Here is a 15,937-nt window from a genome sequence, read left to right on the forward strand (position 1 = left end):
GAGTAACCAGGGAGGGGGGCAGGCAGGGGTGGCAGAGACCACGGGAGGGGAGGTGGCCCCTCACGAGCAATGTGAAGGCCAGGCCCACAGGGGGCCCCGAAGCAGGGCTGGGGAGGTCTGGTCATCAAAGCCCTCCCCAGCTTGCGGCAGTCCAGAGGCTCAGTGGGGACGGAGGCCAGGCAGGCAGGCAGTGCTGCAGTCCCGTGGTGACAGCAGCCTGGGCCCCAGGAAGCTGCAGCTCCCAGGCAGAGCCGGCCACCAGGAGTGCCACCCTCCCGCTGCCTCCAGGCTGACGGCTCCGGGCAAACCTACTGGACGCTCCGTGACCTTCCAGCACAAGTGGCAAGGACTGATGGAGCCCTGGAGCCTGTGAGCACCCAGGATGAGACAGGGCGCTCCGAGGCGCCGGAGGGTCCAACAGGAGGTGCATGGCTGTGGGGTCAGAGCCACAGCGCATGGCTGGGGAGGGCACGGCCTCAGGGCTTCGTGCTGCAGCCTTACCACCAAGTGTACCCAGAACAGCTGAGTGGCAGACTGAGGCCCCAGCGCCCCGGGCGAGCGTGGCACCCTCGCCCACCCTTCTTACCCATGGGGGAAATAAACCCGGCGCCACAATGTGAGCAATCTGAACACCCCTCCCTCTGCCCCCGTTTACACTGGTCTGACGTAAAACCACTGTGTCTGGTCACTACGTCACATGGCTGCCCACAGAGAACGCAGAAAGGGGTCCACCAAAGCCTGGTATTCCCCCAGGCACACAGCTCCTCTGACTGGGAACCCACACGCAGCTGTGTTCACGCAGGTGTGCACTCACGCACAGGTGCGCTCACCATACAGGTTCTGCTCCTCTCAACACATCCCAGAGGACGTTCCCCATTGGCAGGCAGGTGCGCTTGTCCTCTGTGGCCACGAAGCCCACTGTGGGCGTGGGATTTTTCTTTTTTTTAAATGTTTATTTGGCTGCATCGGGATCTTTTCATTTAGTCGCGGCACGAGGGCTCTTTCACTGTGGTGCGCGGGCTTCTCTAGTTGGGGTGTGTGGGATCTTAGTTCCCCGACCAGGGATTGAACCTGCATCCCCTGCATTGCAAGGCAGATTCTTTTTGTTTTAGATATTGGGGGTAGGAAGTTTTTTTTATTAATTAATTTATTTTTGCTGTGTTGGGTCTTCGTTTCTTTGCGAGGGCTTTCTCTAGTTGTGGCAAGCGGGGGCCACTCTTCATTGTAGTGTGCAGGCCTCTCACTATTGTGGCCTCTCGTTGCGGAGCACAGGCTCCAGGCGTGCGGGCTCAGTAGCTGTGGCATCCTCCCAGACCGGGGCTCGAACCCGTGTCCCCTGCATTAGCAGGTAGATTCTCAACCACTGCACCACCAGGGAAGCCCACAAGGTGGATTCTTAACCACTGGACCACCAGAGAAGTCCCTGGGTGTGGGACCTGACTCATCGTGTCTCCTGGGGGGTGAGGGAGGGCCTCCCCCACCCCCTGGCCATCTCAAACTGCGGCGGCACCTACCGTCCACCCGCTCGCACATGGGTGACACACGCCTCCTCTCCTGAAGCCCCAAAGACTGCTGGGCGGAGGCCCCAACAGTCTCCTCAGGCTCTCGTCACACCACCTGCCAAACCCTCACTGCCCCCGACCGATCGGCGAGAAGACAGTCAGCCTCTCACCTGACTCGCCAGCACCCTGCACGTGCCTGAGTGCAGGGTCACTGCCCTGGGCATGAACCCGGCACCGCCACCCGTTGGTGACAGTCAGGAGAGGGACAGGCGCTCCCGGCACTAAACTGTCCCCGCTCTCCCCCTGCAAGTTACCTACGCACGTCACTTTGTGCAACCGTATCTGACCCCATAGGTACTTGTCAACTCCGCTGTCCTAAATGCGGTCACTCTGAGGGCCCGGGGTCAGCAGGGATGGTAGCTCTGCTGGAGGCCTGAGGGGACTGGGTGGGGGGCGTGCAGGCCTCCGAGCATCCTCCAAGGATGGGGTTTTTGTTGCGTGTCTGCAGGAACGAGGCCCCCCTGGTGCCCCCGTCTCTTCTCGGTGGCCGTCGGGGCAGGCCCGGGAGAGGCTCACCACCGCCCACCTCTGGGGGGTCTGGACCCGGCTGGCCCGGGGTCCTCAGGAGTGGACGACGTTCTGGCTCTATGGTCGTCCTGGACACCCCAAAAGCACGTTTCTTTCTAAGCCTTGCTTGGCTCTTCTCGTGGCCCCCGGTGTGCTCTCTCTGACCGCTCCCGGGAGAAGCCAGCCCCGCCGGCAGGAGGCACCGGGCGAGCTGGGCACCGCCTTCTGTGCTGCATGCGGGTTGGGCCGATCCCCAGATGGGCAGCTGGAGCGAGAGCCCGGGCACCAGGTGTCTCCCCACTAATGAAGGGAAGCAGGGAGGGCGCAAGCACCAGAAGAGCACCAGCGAGAAGACGCGCCGAACGTGGCCATGGCGCAGCAAGTGTCCCTCCTGGAACCTTCTCATCGGAAAGGCCCAGCCCCGCACACGTGGAGAAACGACTCTGCTGGGGGAAGGAGCAGACGCTCTCTCGGGGCAGCAAAGGGCCCACCCGGGGACCCCAGACCCACCCCGACGGTGAAGTGGGACTGCAGCCCCAACTCAAGATGGGCTTTAAAGCCTCAAAATCAAAACTGAAGACCAGGAGCCCGGAAGTCCCGGATCTGCCCACGCCCGGGGCTCCAGAGACCCGACCCGGCCTGGGAGGCTGCGCAACCACGTCCGAGTCCCACCCGCCCCAAGTGCCCCAACCCGCCGGGCCTCCTGCAATGAAGACACACACAGCGCTGGGCTCGCAGTTCACAACTTTAATAGAATATTCTAACTAGTCTGTACAAATTGAAAACACTGTATTCAGTTACAAATGTATCATAAGTAAGGCTGAGCAGTCTACAGCCTGGCCACAGCGTGGATGCCCCTGGGGCCAGAGGTCACACACTCGACACCCACATTCCAGCCAAGAACGGGTCGCTCGGAACCCAGGGCTTTTAAGACAAGGTGAATGTGAGGCTGAGAAACGGGAGCTACCGAGAAAGCAAGACATTTTACACACTACGTGGGAAAGCTGTACTTTCCTGCCCGAGCCCCTCCCCGCGAAGCCTGGCAAACCCTGGCTCTGCCCATAGCCCCACCCCCCCCGTCCTCAGCGCCAAGCGTGGTCCGTGCGTCCCGAGAACCAGCCCTGGCCCACGGCTGGCGGGAGGGAGGCCTTCTTCCCTGCGGGCGGACCACCAACTCTTGCTCGGGGCACCGGGTCTCTGGTGCCCACAGGGTCTCAGAAACTCGAAGGACAGCTCACGTCCCAAGCCCTCACAAGCGTGAGAGAGAAATAAATACGAGATGAATCACACAAGCTCGCGCCTCAGGCTCAGTGGGCGCCGCGACCCTCACCCCAGCCCCGAGGAAAATAAAGCCAAAGGGCGAGCAGGATGAATGCCAACCCCGGCCGGCTCTCCCGAGACAACTGGAAACTGCATGTGGGTTTCTTCCAAAGAAACAGGAATCCCGTCTGATGGCGGGAGGGGTGAACTGGATCTACACACCTTGGAACTGCGCCCTGGACACGTGCCCCCGGCGTCAAGTGATCCGCCCCCACCCCACCGCCCCAGCGGTCTGCGAGGCCCTCCCTAAGGCAGGGCTGGGCGGGTCCACTGAGCTGCACCCAAGGCCGTAGAGCGTGCTGCTGGAATTAAACCTCCTATTTCTGAAATGCATCTGAGTTGCCACTGTACAGGTTAAGCAAAATAATAAAGTAAAAGGAGAAGTTAAAGTGAAAATCATGCACTTGAAAACAAGTTAGGCGTAAGCACTTGTCCACACGAGCGAGCGGCGCCTCACTGCTGCTTGCACTCCGAGGGCTGGCTGGGCTCCTTCTGTCAACGAGAGAGAACAAGACTTGTAGAGAACCGAGCAATTCCATCAACCAGGCATCTCCAACCAACAGCGAAAACAAAGACTCAAGTATTCACTCGTTCTTGCTGAAAACATGGCCACTACAAATACACTTTAAAAATAGTAACAAATAAGCAGCTAACTTCCCAGTAACAAGGTCACAGCGGGGCTGCCTCTCTCTGTATAAAGACATTCTAATTCTCAGCAGGAGGGTCTCCGGGTGAGGAAGGTCCTCGGGTGGCAGACAGTAATTAAACGCACAGCAGTGCCCTCGTTCCAAAGCTGGCAGGCGCCTGGGCTCTGGGGTGAGCAGGCGGGGAACAGCGCTGGCTCCCCTCCATCCCCGAGGTGAACAAGGCTGCGGGCGCTGCCTGGAGCACACCTGCCCCCAGGCCGGGCCCTGAAGCAAAGCCCCTCCTGCCCTGGCCCGAGGCGCCCCGACAAAGGACGAGAGGCCACCAAGAACTCCACAGCCAGGCCCCAGTCCTCCCAGGAGCCCCCTCGGCTGGGAGTTCCGTCCTTTCAGAGAAGACGCGAGCGAGACAAGGAGCAGACGCACTTCCGTGTGGTCGGCAGCTGCGTCTCCTGTCGCTGAAGCCCACTTAGCGACCCCATGAATGCTGTGTGGAGGACAAAAGCAGCCTGAGAGACAGGTAACGATTTCACCAGTACTTCTTAGCAAATGAATTTACTCGTCAGTAACCTATGGTCTTGGCTGCGAAGATGACATTACTCTGAATACAACTTGGCACATCTACGGAGTCTTAAGAAAAACCCGCACCACACAGTTCAGAAGAACCATCTGGGATAACACAACTGACACCTTGCATGGAATAAGCTGGGCTACAGGTCATTCCTTGGGAAACCACACCTAAGGGATGAAAAAGATGACGTGTAAAGGGTGCATACAGACAAAACAATAATCTGGGGCCCTGGGCTACGCTCCTTGCTTGTAAGTGTAACAGCACAGGGACAGGCTGGGACTTCCAGGTCTGGCCCAGGTCTCGGCCCAGCACTGCCCAGCACTGGGCCAATGGCACCGGCCCATCACACGCTCACCGGAAACACTGCTGAAGAAAGAGCCTGGGCACCAAAACAAATACCCCGACCAGAAATCCTAGGTCAAAGAGACCTAACTCAAACTCTGTCGTCTCAAGGGGAGACCTGGAGGTGGCCCAGACTGTGGCCAGGGGGATCAGACGCCGGCCCCAGACTCGCTGGGGAGGTGCAGAGGTGCCCCAGGACTGGGACAGCACTGGCAGGGGCTGGGGCAGTGGCGTGCAGCCTTTTGTGGACAGGGGAGAAGTGTGTGGGTTTCCATAACTGGATCTGCAGAAAGGAAGGAGGTGAGGGAAGCTGAGGCTGAGGAAGTGGGTGGGACGGTGCCGTGGCCGTGGTACGGCGGGGCGGGCGGCACAGGGCGGCGGGCTTGCTGCTCTACATCCTCTGGGTAAACACATACGCAGGACGTACAGGACGCCATGAACGCAGAGCGGCACACGGCTTACAATGTGCTGTCTCAGTGACATCACATCTATCTTTAACCAGGAGAAGGCATCAATCATGTGTCTGTTGACAACGAACTCCTTCCCTGGGTGCTGAAGACTGCTAGAGGGAAGGGTCCTCGCCAAAACCAAGACCAGGACGGGCTGTTGTGAGGGTGGGAGCCGGGTGGGGACGCTGTGTTTAGACAGGAGGCAGAAGGTGGGGCTTGCCAGGCAGCAGAGGGCTGGGCTGTCACCAGCATCCCACCTCCCGAGGGCCACGTGCAGCCCAGCCTGGCACCAGCGCAGAAGCCTGGAGCCACGCATGTGAGCTTCATCACCGGGACACCACAGTTTCGGCCCGTGACAGAGGGCAGAGCAACACTGCACTAAACCGAGCGCCCTCTGCCCCACGGCACGAAGCTGTTGGAAGCCCAGTCTCTCATGCTGCCGCTCGTCAAGGGACGGGAGTCGGTGCTTCAAAGGCACAAACTAACAGCCAACACCCTGCCTGGTGGGGGCGGGCACTGAAAAGAAGGGCTTGCACTGCTGGTAGCAAGCACACGCCACCACCATGGCCTCAGGGCTGGGTGCCTGAGGCCCGAGCGCCTGCCCAACAGCCCATGACACGACCCCCTCTACGGGGCGCCTGACGACACAGGCGAGACGGCACGGCTGTGGTTCTGCCACAGAAGAGTCCTCCTCGCCCAGAGGTACAGGCTGGACCGTTTATGGATGCTTCGCAGTCACGGGCAGGGTGGGGAGCAGTGGGGCTTCGGGCCAAACCAGCCTGGCTGACATGTTCTTCAGACACACAGGGCAGCAGGAATCAGTATGCAGACACAATTCTAAATGATCAGATCTGACCCTTTAAAACAGAAAAGATCCCAGGTGTACATTCACTTCATCTAATTAAAATGCTTCCTTTAGCCCAAGTCTGCCCACCTGCCCGTCAGTCTTCTAAGAAAGCCAGCCGCCCGAGTAAGACAGGAAGGCGATGCAGATGGACCCTCGAAGGCATGGGGCTCACAGACCCCCAGACCACGGCTCTGCGGTGCAGAGACACAGCTCTGCTCTCCCAGGAGCCGCTGCCACCCGCTGGCCTGCTTAGCTCAACGCGGGCAGCCCCTGCTCTCTCCTAGATGCTAACACTGCCGCCCTGGCTTCTCACAGGCTCTCCTGTTTGCACCCTCCTCCGGTGCCCCACAAAAGCCGACGGTGTCGTACGAGAGGGACTTCATGACTGGGGCAGAGCTACGAGGACCCATGACCCCCAGAGGGGGACAGGGCGGCTCCTGGGACTTGAGACGCTCACTTGGACCTACAACAGGTCCTTTTCTTACTCGAGCAGTACACTCCTCAGCAACCTTGACAGCACTTACTAGCGCTGATGTGAAAACTGGTGCCGGCAGCTTCTGAGAGAGAAGATCCTGGCGCATTAAAGTTACCCCTTTATTATCTATTGGTCTGCGTAGCACCTGAATTTAAAAAGTATAAACAAGCAACAGACACACGTCGAGAAGAATCACAGCTGGCAGCAGACCTCGTCCTGCTGAGGCCAGCATGGCTGGGGGACCTGTGCATCCTGGTCCCAGGGCCCTCTTGTTCTGTCCTCTTCCCGGGTGTGGGGGGTGTGGGGAGGGGGGCGGCAGCCCCATCACCAACAAAGCTTTCACACCAGTTACATCTCTGTTACTTGGTCAGCGACAAACCCTGGGCTCAGCAAGTAGGAGCCAGACGTGGTTTCTGTCGGTTTTAAAAGCACACACGACAGACACCTGCACAAAAACACTGCTCTTCAGAAAGCCCTTGTCCAGGCCAGCACGTGCTGAGTGCGCCCGGACGCTCCACCGAGTCACGACAACACGGCATTGCTACAAAGCACAGACCAGAAGTTTGGAAGTTAGGAATGAATGGAATTCCACCTTACCTAGAAACGTATGAATGATTAACAGACAAAAATTACACCTAAATGGGGAAAAAAATTGAAAGGAACTGTCAGCATGAAAGAAAATGAAATGCACAAAATTATACAGGAGGAAAGAGCCACCATTTCTCATGATACAAAGGGCTGCAAAAATATCGACCTTGAGATGGGAAACCTCAACACCCAGATCTGTACCTTTAATACCGCAACACTTCTTCCTGATCTTCCTGTGCTTGTACAGACTGTGATGTGACTGCGCCCTCTGAGGAGGTGCACATGGAGGAACAGAAGTGTCACGTCACGACCCCAGGGGACAGGACTAGGGCATTTCGACTGCACGTGGCTGACCGAGGGGCCCTCCTCAGGCACCTCGCCCACTCCCAACCAACACAACAGACCGAAGGCTTCACGAAGGCTTACTACTGACATGTCTCTACTTTCTGTTAAGCTATCTGTGATCACTTGGTGAGAATTCTCTTCTAGAAAACCCAGACGTGAGAGGAGACAGAAGGTTTGGCAAGGGGAGAGAGAGGACGGACAACAGGAGGAAACAACAAGAAATGGGGAACAGAGCAGCCGCTGTCAGTGAGACAAGCGACCAGAGACAGGGCACTTGAGTCCAGCAGTGGACACGGTAACCAGCCATCTCTGCTCTAGAAACCCCACCGTGAACGTGTGCATCAGCGCCCCCCAAGCGCAGAAGAACAGCCAGATACAGACACCTGGGACCGGGCACGGCGCGGTTCTATTATTACCCGACAGTGAAGGGCGATCCACTCAAGGCAGGGCCCTAGGCTCGCAGCTCAGGAACTGAGCACAGGTGCGCCGTCCATACGGCGACGCCCCAACAGACAGGCTGGCTTTGAAAACATGAACATGCCCGAGCCCACTCCCAGAGCAGTATCTATAAGGCACAGTGAGGATTTAAACCCACCATGAATTCTTCCCCAGAAGGAACTACTGCTGTAAGCATGCATTCATAGGAACATCTGGTGCTATAAAGTGATCAGACCCAGCTACACAATGACAGCTTAGTGCACGATCCACTTCAGGCACAACGGGGGTAAACAAACAAACAAACAACGTCTACTTAAATAGAGATAAAGATTCTACAATGCCAAGTAATGTTAGTATTCTGACAGCCTGTGATACATTTGGTCCTAAGAGTCAGGTGAACTATACATTTCACGTGAGCAATTACAGCTTCAGGACAGCGTTAGAACAGTTCTGTATTTAAAATATGTGTCAAGTGGCAAAGTCCCTGATGTACGCTCATCTGAGTCCGTAAGTAAAAACTCAAGACAGGCGTAAAATTAATGGGACTGCCCACTCATCCTAATTGGTTGTTTTGTTTTTTGCAAAGCTTCCTAATTTATTTCAAATATCTGAGCTATCGAGACATGTCTTTTGAGTATTCTCAGCCCATGTACAGTTGTAAAATTATGCCTACAACTCCATTATCCTATCATTAACAAAACAAAACAAGCCCCCCACCAAGTCCCGTCTCTGTACCTTTTCCAAAAACAAACACACAAAACAAAAAAGTTTATTCATGTTGTCAGTTAAATCATTATCTTAAAAGAATTAAAGTTATGGAATGTAAAGCTGCTCTACTGAACAACTTTATACAAATAAGATATAGCTTGGGAAAGCAGTTTAGTACTCATACTTAACACTCAAATTATACACCAGGTGTCTAAATAGCTCCTCATTCAAGTATTTTCCTGGTGCATTTTAACTTTCCTAATTAGAGAATGACAGGTACATATTTGTAACACCACTACCTCAAAGTGGGCAACGTGTTTTAAAAGGTCCACAGTGTAGCATACACAGGCGTGGGAAGCCCCAAATAACTAACCTTGGGGTTAATTTCGGCATCGTCCTCATCTTCTCCCTCCTCATCACCTTCTAATTCCTGCATTGAAAGGAGTGAGAGCTAGTTGAACAGACAGGACTTAAGTTCTTGTGGATCCACCAGCCACAAATAAAGCAATACTCTGATTTTGAGGGAAAGCAATTACAATCATTGCTAGCCATACTTCTTTAAATCCCCTCCTTTGGACACTTCTTGTTCTAGCAAATAACCCTGAAATAAACATACTGCTGAAAAAGTGGATTTGGTTTGCTAAATAGTTATTTTCTAAGATGCATTTTCATAAGCCAACTGCAGGGTCAAACTGGACACTGCTACCCATCTGCTGTGTCTTTCCGTAGTATTCAATAGGGCTGAAAGCTTCAAAGGCAGCTTCCCACGAGACGAGTCTAAAGTGGTCCCCTGACTTCATAACCTTCATCCACTCAAACAGAGAAGGCCTAAAGCAACCTCAGGGAATGATGTCTCACGAAAACCATGTCTTACCTCCTCCTCTCCTTCCTCACCTTCTTCAAACTGAAAAGAAAGGAAACAGGTTTTTAGGTTTTGGTTTTTTTTTTGCGGTACGCGGGCCTCTCACTGTTGTGGCCTCTCCCGTTGCGGAGCACAGGCTCTGGACCCACAGGCTCAGCGGCCATGGCTCACGGGCCCAGCCGCTCCGCAGCACGTGGGATCTTCCCGGACCGGGGCACGAACCTGTGTCCCCTGCATCGGCAGGCGGACTCTCAACCACTGCGCCACCAGGGAACCCCGTTTTTAGGTTTTATAAAGCGTGACCCAGGCAACCTGACCCAGACACAGCCCGTCAAGCGCCCACAGGGGTATAGGGCCTAAGGAGAGCGGGAAGTGGCCTGGCCTCTCAGCAGAGGCCAGTCTGCCACCGGCACCTCTGCTCCAAGCCAGGGCCAGAACTGCGGGGCCGCTTGCTTACAAGCCCTGCCATGTTAATAGGATACCAGGTATCCGAAAACCACTCAAAACGAAGACTACGGATGGAGACGGGGTGAAGAAAGGAAACCGTTGGCTTGGGTGTGCGCTGGGTCCAACTGGGAAACTGGCTGATCTAAGCAAACCAGTAGCGTAATTTTATCACATACTGGACTTTCAATGTCATTTTATAACTCGGACAAGGGGAAATCTTTAATCTGTATTTAGAAATGTAATAAAATCTTGGTGGTTAATCTTTAAAATAAGTCAGAAAAAGTGTGCATGGGAGAAACTCCAACACTGTAGCTGAATGAACGTCTCAATTCAATGTCTTGTGTGTCCAAAGACACTGCTGGCCAGGCTCTCAGCCAAGTCCCAAATATCAGACTGCTGTCAAAGGCCAAACAAAACGAAATAACCCTTGTCCCTGGTGGCTGCACTGACACAGACACGTGAGGATTCAGCAAGCTTTCTCTTATAACCTTTTCTTCTTGGAGCCCCCCGCCCCCCACTCGTCAGCAACGACTCAAAGGGAACTCAGAAGAGCGCAGTGCGGGCAGGGCCTGGTGCGCTCGGCCTGGGATCTGACCGTGTCTTGGCACCTTTTCCTCCAGGCCTCTGACAAAGAAGACCTTTCAGCGTCTTGCAGTCGACAAGACTCTCACTGCAGCATTTCAGGTCGCACTGGAACCAGCCTCACACAGGCTCAAGTGCCCATTTTCTGAGGTTCTAAGGCCATCATTTCACCCTGGCCCCGTCTTCTGAGCGAGCTCTGCGCGGGCATCTCACACTCGGGCAGAGCAGAGGCTCCACAGTGGGGTGTGCAGCCCGTGGGACGAGTGAGGTGACCCACGTTGAGTTTGGAAGACGAAACCAGGACTCCTCCTCCGCCCACTTCACCCCGTAACGATGCCCAGTGTCCACATCGTCCCTAGCGTGTCTGATGTCAGTGCACTCATCTCTGTCCCAGTACCACCGAGCCTCCTCTGCCAGGAGCCTGAGGAGCAGCTGGAGTGACGACCACCAGCCCCGGTCCAAGCGTGGGAACCGGCAGAGCTGAAGCTGCAGCAGACGCAGGCTGACGTGAGCCCCTGGACCACACTGAGCACCTGCGGTGCCTGCACCTGCGGTACCTGCACCAAAGGCATTATGAATGAGCATGGACACGGATGTTACAGGCAAACACACTGTATTGCTCACCAGGAGTTGCTATGCTGCCTATACTATAAATAAATATATATGAGCTGCTAATTAAGTTTTTAAACTGATGGGTGTATGATCAAAAAAGCTTGAGACCACTGGTCTAGAGCTGAGTTTCCCATTGTGTGTAGCCACTCGATCTTTTTTGGTCACATTAGATAACTGCAAACCCTGGTTCCTCAGCCGCCAAGGGCCGCACCTTCCATCTCCCAGCGTCACGTGGTGCCAGTCCTGCTGCAGCAGATGCGGCAGAGCACAGCTCCCTCATCACAGAAGGTGCGCTGGACAGCGCTGGTCCGGAATTTGCTGCATAACCAGCATTTCCTAAAACTTAAGTCTGAGCAACTACCTGAGCGCTAAGATGACCCCAAACTGCGCTGTGCTGTGTGTGTCCGTGTTCCCGGATTCCCACAAGTACCTCCCAGCCCGGGGATGGACAGGCCGCACCTGAGAAGCTCACCAGTGTCAGGCGATGTAGCCAGTACGCCCTGGGCTGGCCCACTCCCGCTGCGTGGGGGCCTTCAGCACAAAGGAGGGCACGAAGCAGCTCGGACCTGTCCAGCAGCCACAACAGACCTCGCCAGAAAGGAACCTCAGAGCACTCAACACAAGGGAGCAAACAGCACCTAAGCACACTTCCAGCAACACGCCACAGGACAGACCTTTATCTCCACACAACAAGAGGGCTCGCGGCAACCGGGCCTTGGTCACGATGGAGAACCATTTCAGGTGACAGCCCGGGGCAGCTGGCCAGGCTGTGCTCAGGGGTCCTGCTCCCAAGTTCTGACTGTGGGAGGGCGAGTTCCTTCAAGCAGAGGGGAAGGTGGCCTGCGCAGCCGGGCTGTTTTTCTGTGGAGTGTGGGGTTCTATTTCTTTGGGGTCGATATGCCACATGCCAGCACGACTCGGCTCTGCTGGCCGTCGCTTGGTGAACAGGAGTTTCCTCGTGTTCAGAAGTCACCCAAAGCCACAGACCTCGTGTGCAGCAGCGAACCCCTGGGTCCTTAGAGGACATTCGGAAACAAGTCACTGGCCGGGCCCACACGGGCGTGTGGTGCTCAGATGCCTCAGAGAGACCTGCTTCTCCCGCCTCTGCCATCTCCCTGCCCAGTCTATTTCCTCCAAACTCCAGAGGGCAGTGCCCCGTGGACCTGGTGGAGGATGTCATGAAAATCTCGGCTGGGCTTCCCAAGCCAGCACCCGCTCTGACCCCAGCGGCTCCCACAGGCCACCTACGTTGTCGTCGTCCTCTATGGCCTCCCCCGTGAAGTAGAGCACGGCGCGCGGCACGATCCGCTCACGGAAGAAGTGTCCAATCTCAAAGTCGGAGGCTAACGTGAATTCGGAGTCTTCATCCTGAGGGGAAAAGCGAAGTGCTAACTTGCTTCAGTGGGGTAAACATCACATTCCCTTGCCCATGCCTGACCCCCCACTTCCAGTGACTCGGCTTATGAAGCACCCAGTGCGGGCACTGCTGGGTGACAGGCATCTCTGAGGTTAGGCCGCATTAAAGGAACCCTTGCAGCCAAATGGCAGGAAAGCGTAGGGCCCAGAGCCACATGGGCGAGGGGGTGAGGCTCAAGGATACGCCTGCCCTCAGGTCCACCCGCGGCACGCGCGCTTCTATCCCACCCCCACGGTGCAGCGAATACAAATTCACCCTTGGTTTTTAGGCAGTAAGAACAGATTAAAAAGAAAGTAGCAAACTACTCAGGAAATAAGGACCTTAACAGCAAAACAACATACTTTTTTGATAATGACACACAACTTACCAGTGATTCTCCATCCCCTGATGCTAGGAAAAAAAGACAAAACACATCTGCATTACATCGACAACCAAAGCCTTCTAAGGCCCACACAGGAAGCTCAGCTGACAAATAAAATGGAACAGCTCACTAGAAATTGCCTAAGCGTTGTGCCTCCCCTTGGCCGGCTCCCCACTCCCTCGCCTGCTGCAGGCTGAAGCTGTGGCCCCAGCACCGCCAGGCCCCCTTCCCTCCCCCCACCCCCAATCAAGGGCCAAAGGCCGGTACCCAGTAATGCTCACAGGCCCAGCTGGAGAAGGCCACTTTCAGAAGAGAATTTATGGACGTTTAAAGCATCAGCAGATGGAAAGGTGAACCGGCTGCCCAGACTGTGGCCGTTCAGGGCGTTTTTGTTTTAAGCGGAGTTTTAACCCGTGTCCTACAAAACTACAAGCGACGCTTCGGTAGAGAAACAGGAAGCACTTTAAGGCTGTAAGTCCTCAGTGCGACTGAGGCGCTGCATCTCAGCTAGGCGGAAGCTGCATCCCTGCTTGCTTGCGAAGGGGAAGGAGAAGGTAGTGCGGAGCCGCTCCTCCCGCAAACACTGCAGCACGCAGGGCGACGTCACTCACCGACACCCACGGCAGAGGCCCGCGCTCCACACAAAAGGTGAGCTGAGATTCGGTTCCAGCACCCACGGCCCTACAGACCTTGGTGCCGAACTACAGCCCAACACGGAACCAGGAAAACACAGACTTAAAACCACGCTCAGTGAAGCCCAGTGGCGCTTCGCCAGGCGTCGCGTCCCCTTTGCCGGGCTCACCCTGCCTTTGTGTCTTCCCTGTCGCCCCTCTGCTGCAAGGTCTGTCTCCGTGGCCAGCACAGACAGGGGCACGCGCCATCTCAGCCACGGCGGAGCGGGTGCTGGTGTGAGCACCCCTCCCCGTGGGCGGTGGGGGGCCCGAGCCTCGGCGTGTAAGAGCCCCACCTGCTGTTTAAGATGCAGGCTTGGGGCCTCTGGACTCAGGGGCGGCAACAATCACAGCAAGGACTTCCTCACCTGACTTCTGGGCCAGTTTGTAGGATTAAAGCCAAACAGGTTGCTGGACTAGCCATCTTTTATTTCCTTCATTTCAAAAAGCATTTCAGCAGTTTGGGTTTTTTTCCTTGACCACTCCATCACCCCTCCCCCACTGTCATCCTCTATTCCTTTTCATAGAGCATATCACTTGATATTATGTTTATTCAATTACTTTAAAAATAGTGATATACCATAAAATTCACCCACTTTAAGTATACAATCCAATGACTTCTCATACATTTTTAGACTTGTGCAACCACAATACAGTTTTAGAACCCCCAAAATCACCCCCAAATTCTTGAATCCACTTGATTCCATTTTAATTGTTATTATTTAAAACATCCAAAAAAGCCATTGAATTTAGGAATCAAAGCCCCTTTGCTTCACGGTGAATTCACACAGGAAGCCTCCCATATGTGAGGCTCTGAAAGGGATCTTCCCGAAAAAGGAAATTTAAGAACTACATTTATGGCTGTTCTTGTCCCCAAAACTGATATACATCGGCATCTTCCAGGTTCGAAGACAAGTCACGGAAAATAGCCACAAGAGTGAAAGACAATGGACTGCATGGTGACGGGCAGCTTGATAACTCGGCACAAGAGTCAAGAGTGAAGACGGAAGCCACGCCGTGGCCCCGACAAACAACCCAAAGGGCCACCAATGACCTAGATCAGAGCTGACATTTATCTCCAACTGTATTTTGTTCATGGAAAATAAAGAGAAAATGTTTTCCCCTCATATCCATATTTTAATGCTGCCAGCGGGTCTGGTCTTCGAATTCTCAGGATTAGGAAATTATGTAAAGACTTCCAAGTAATTTTCCTCAAAACCAGCAGCTGAGCCATTACTACTTCCATCTCTCTTTTACTGGAGGGTGGGAGCAGGGAGCAGAGAACAAGCGTCCAAGCTATGATTCTGTCCTAAGTCTGTGTTTGTCACAATATGTAAGTTCCCAAACCCCTTGTGCTCTATACCAAGGCTCGAAGAAAAAACCAAAAACCCACCTGAGAGGGAGGGGAGAGGGAGGGGTGGGCCGACGCCCTGCAGGCTGTAGGGGTGTGAGCAGAGCAGCCACGCGGAGCCCTCCCCCTGGGGGCGGGGGCATGCAGCTCCGACAGCTGCCCAGGCTCACCCTCCTGCCAGGACAGGCACCCGTGGGCCCGCCCGCACAGCCACGGCTCCGCCCCCCAACGCTCACCAGAGGACCAGAACCGCCTTCCTGATGTTAACAGTCATTCTGTGTGTAACCTGGAGTCACCACCCAGCCCACTCACCTTTCAGCGGACTGAAGAAGTTGAAAAAGGAATCGTTGGGGACTTGTTTGGTGATTGTTCTGACGGTGCCTCGGCCCTTATGTTTCTGCTTTTTCTTGATGGTTTTGACTGTTACATTTTTTCCTTTCTTCCAGTCAATGGTACACCTACAGGGACAAGACCGTGATCACGGGGGTACACACTCCATGAGAAAAACTGGTCACACGTGTGTCCAGCAAGCAAATCACAGCTCTGTGCTTAACCCCAAAACAACTTAACAACCTGTGAGCGAGCACTCGGCACACGGTGAGCTCACGCGAAGGCCAGTGAAGGCGGAGGGCCTCGCCAGGCAGGCTGTCAGCGCGGCAGCTCCCGGAGCTGCACAGCTTTAACCCCCAGACGTTTCGCAGGGGTCCTCCAACATTCTTCCCGTGACCACGCCCGCTCAAGGGCTTGTCACCTGCTGCCCCGTCGCAGACCCCACAGCGCACAGGAAGCCACCCACTCAGGCGCCTGAATTCTCAAGACAACTAGCTAAGCGAGTGGG

At 55.1% G+C, this 15,937-nt stretch overlaps 1 protein-coding gene across 12 annotated transcripts in view; it reads right to left on the minus strand.

The window, feature by feature from the left end:
• Positions 1-15,937, minus strand: part of NAP1L4 (nucleosome assembly protein 1 like 4) — a 73,735-nt gene that overhangs the window by 6,536 nt on the left and 51,262 nt on the right. For 10 of the 12 annotated variants that reach the window (XM_049714043.1, XM_004278060.4, XM_033402522.2 and 7 more), the window contains 6 exons: positions 15,412-15,557; positions 13,084-13,106; positions 12,548-12,667; positions 9,671-9,700; positions 9,170-9,226; positions 2,802-3,881 (listed from right to left, as the gene is read on the minus strand). In XM_049714043.1, the coding sequence (XP_049570000.1) occupies positions 3,843-3,881; positions 9,170-9,226; positions 9,671-9,700; positions 12,548-12,667; positions 13,084-13,106; positions 15,412-15,557 (415 nt within the window). In that variant the 3' untranslated portion in view covers positions 2,802-3,842. Of the gene's footprint in view, positions 1-2,801; positions 3,882-7,314; positions 7,353-9,169; positions 9,227-9,670; positions 9,701-12,547; positions 12,668-13,083; positions 13,107-15,411; positions 15,558-15,937 lie in introns of those variants that run through there. The other 2 variants (XM_049714037.1, XM_049714036.1) reach the window with 2 other exon arrangements.

The sequence above is a fragment of the Orcinus orca genome, chromosome 8 (genome assembly GCF_937001465.1).
Source record: "Orcinus orca chromosome 8, mOrcOrc1.1, whole genome shotgun sequence".
NCBI lineage: Eukaryota > Metazoa > Chordata > Mammalia > Artiodactyla > Delphinidae > Orcinus > Orcinus orca.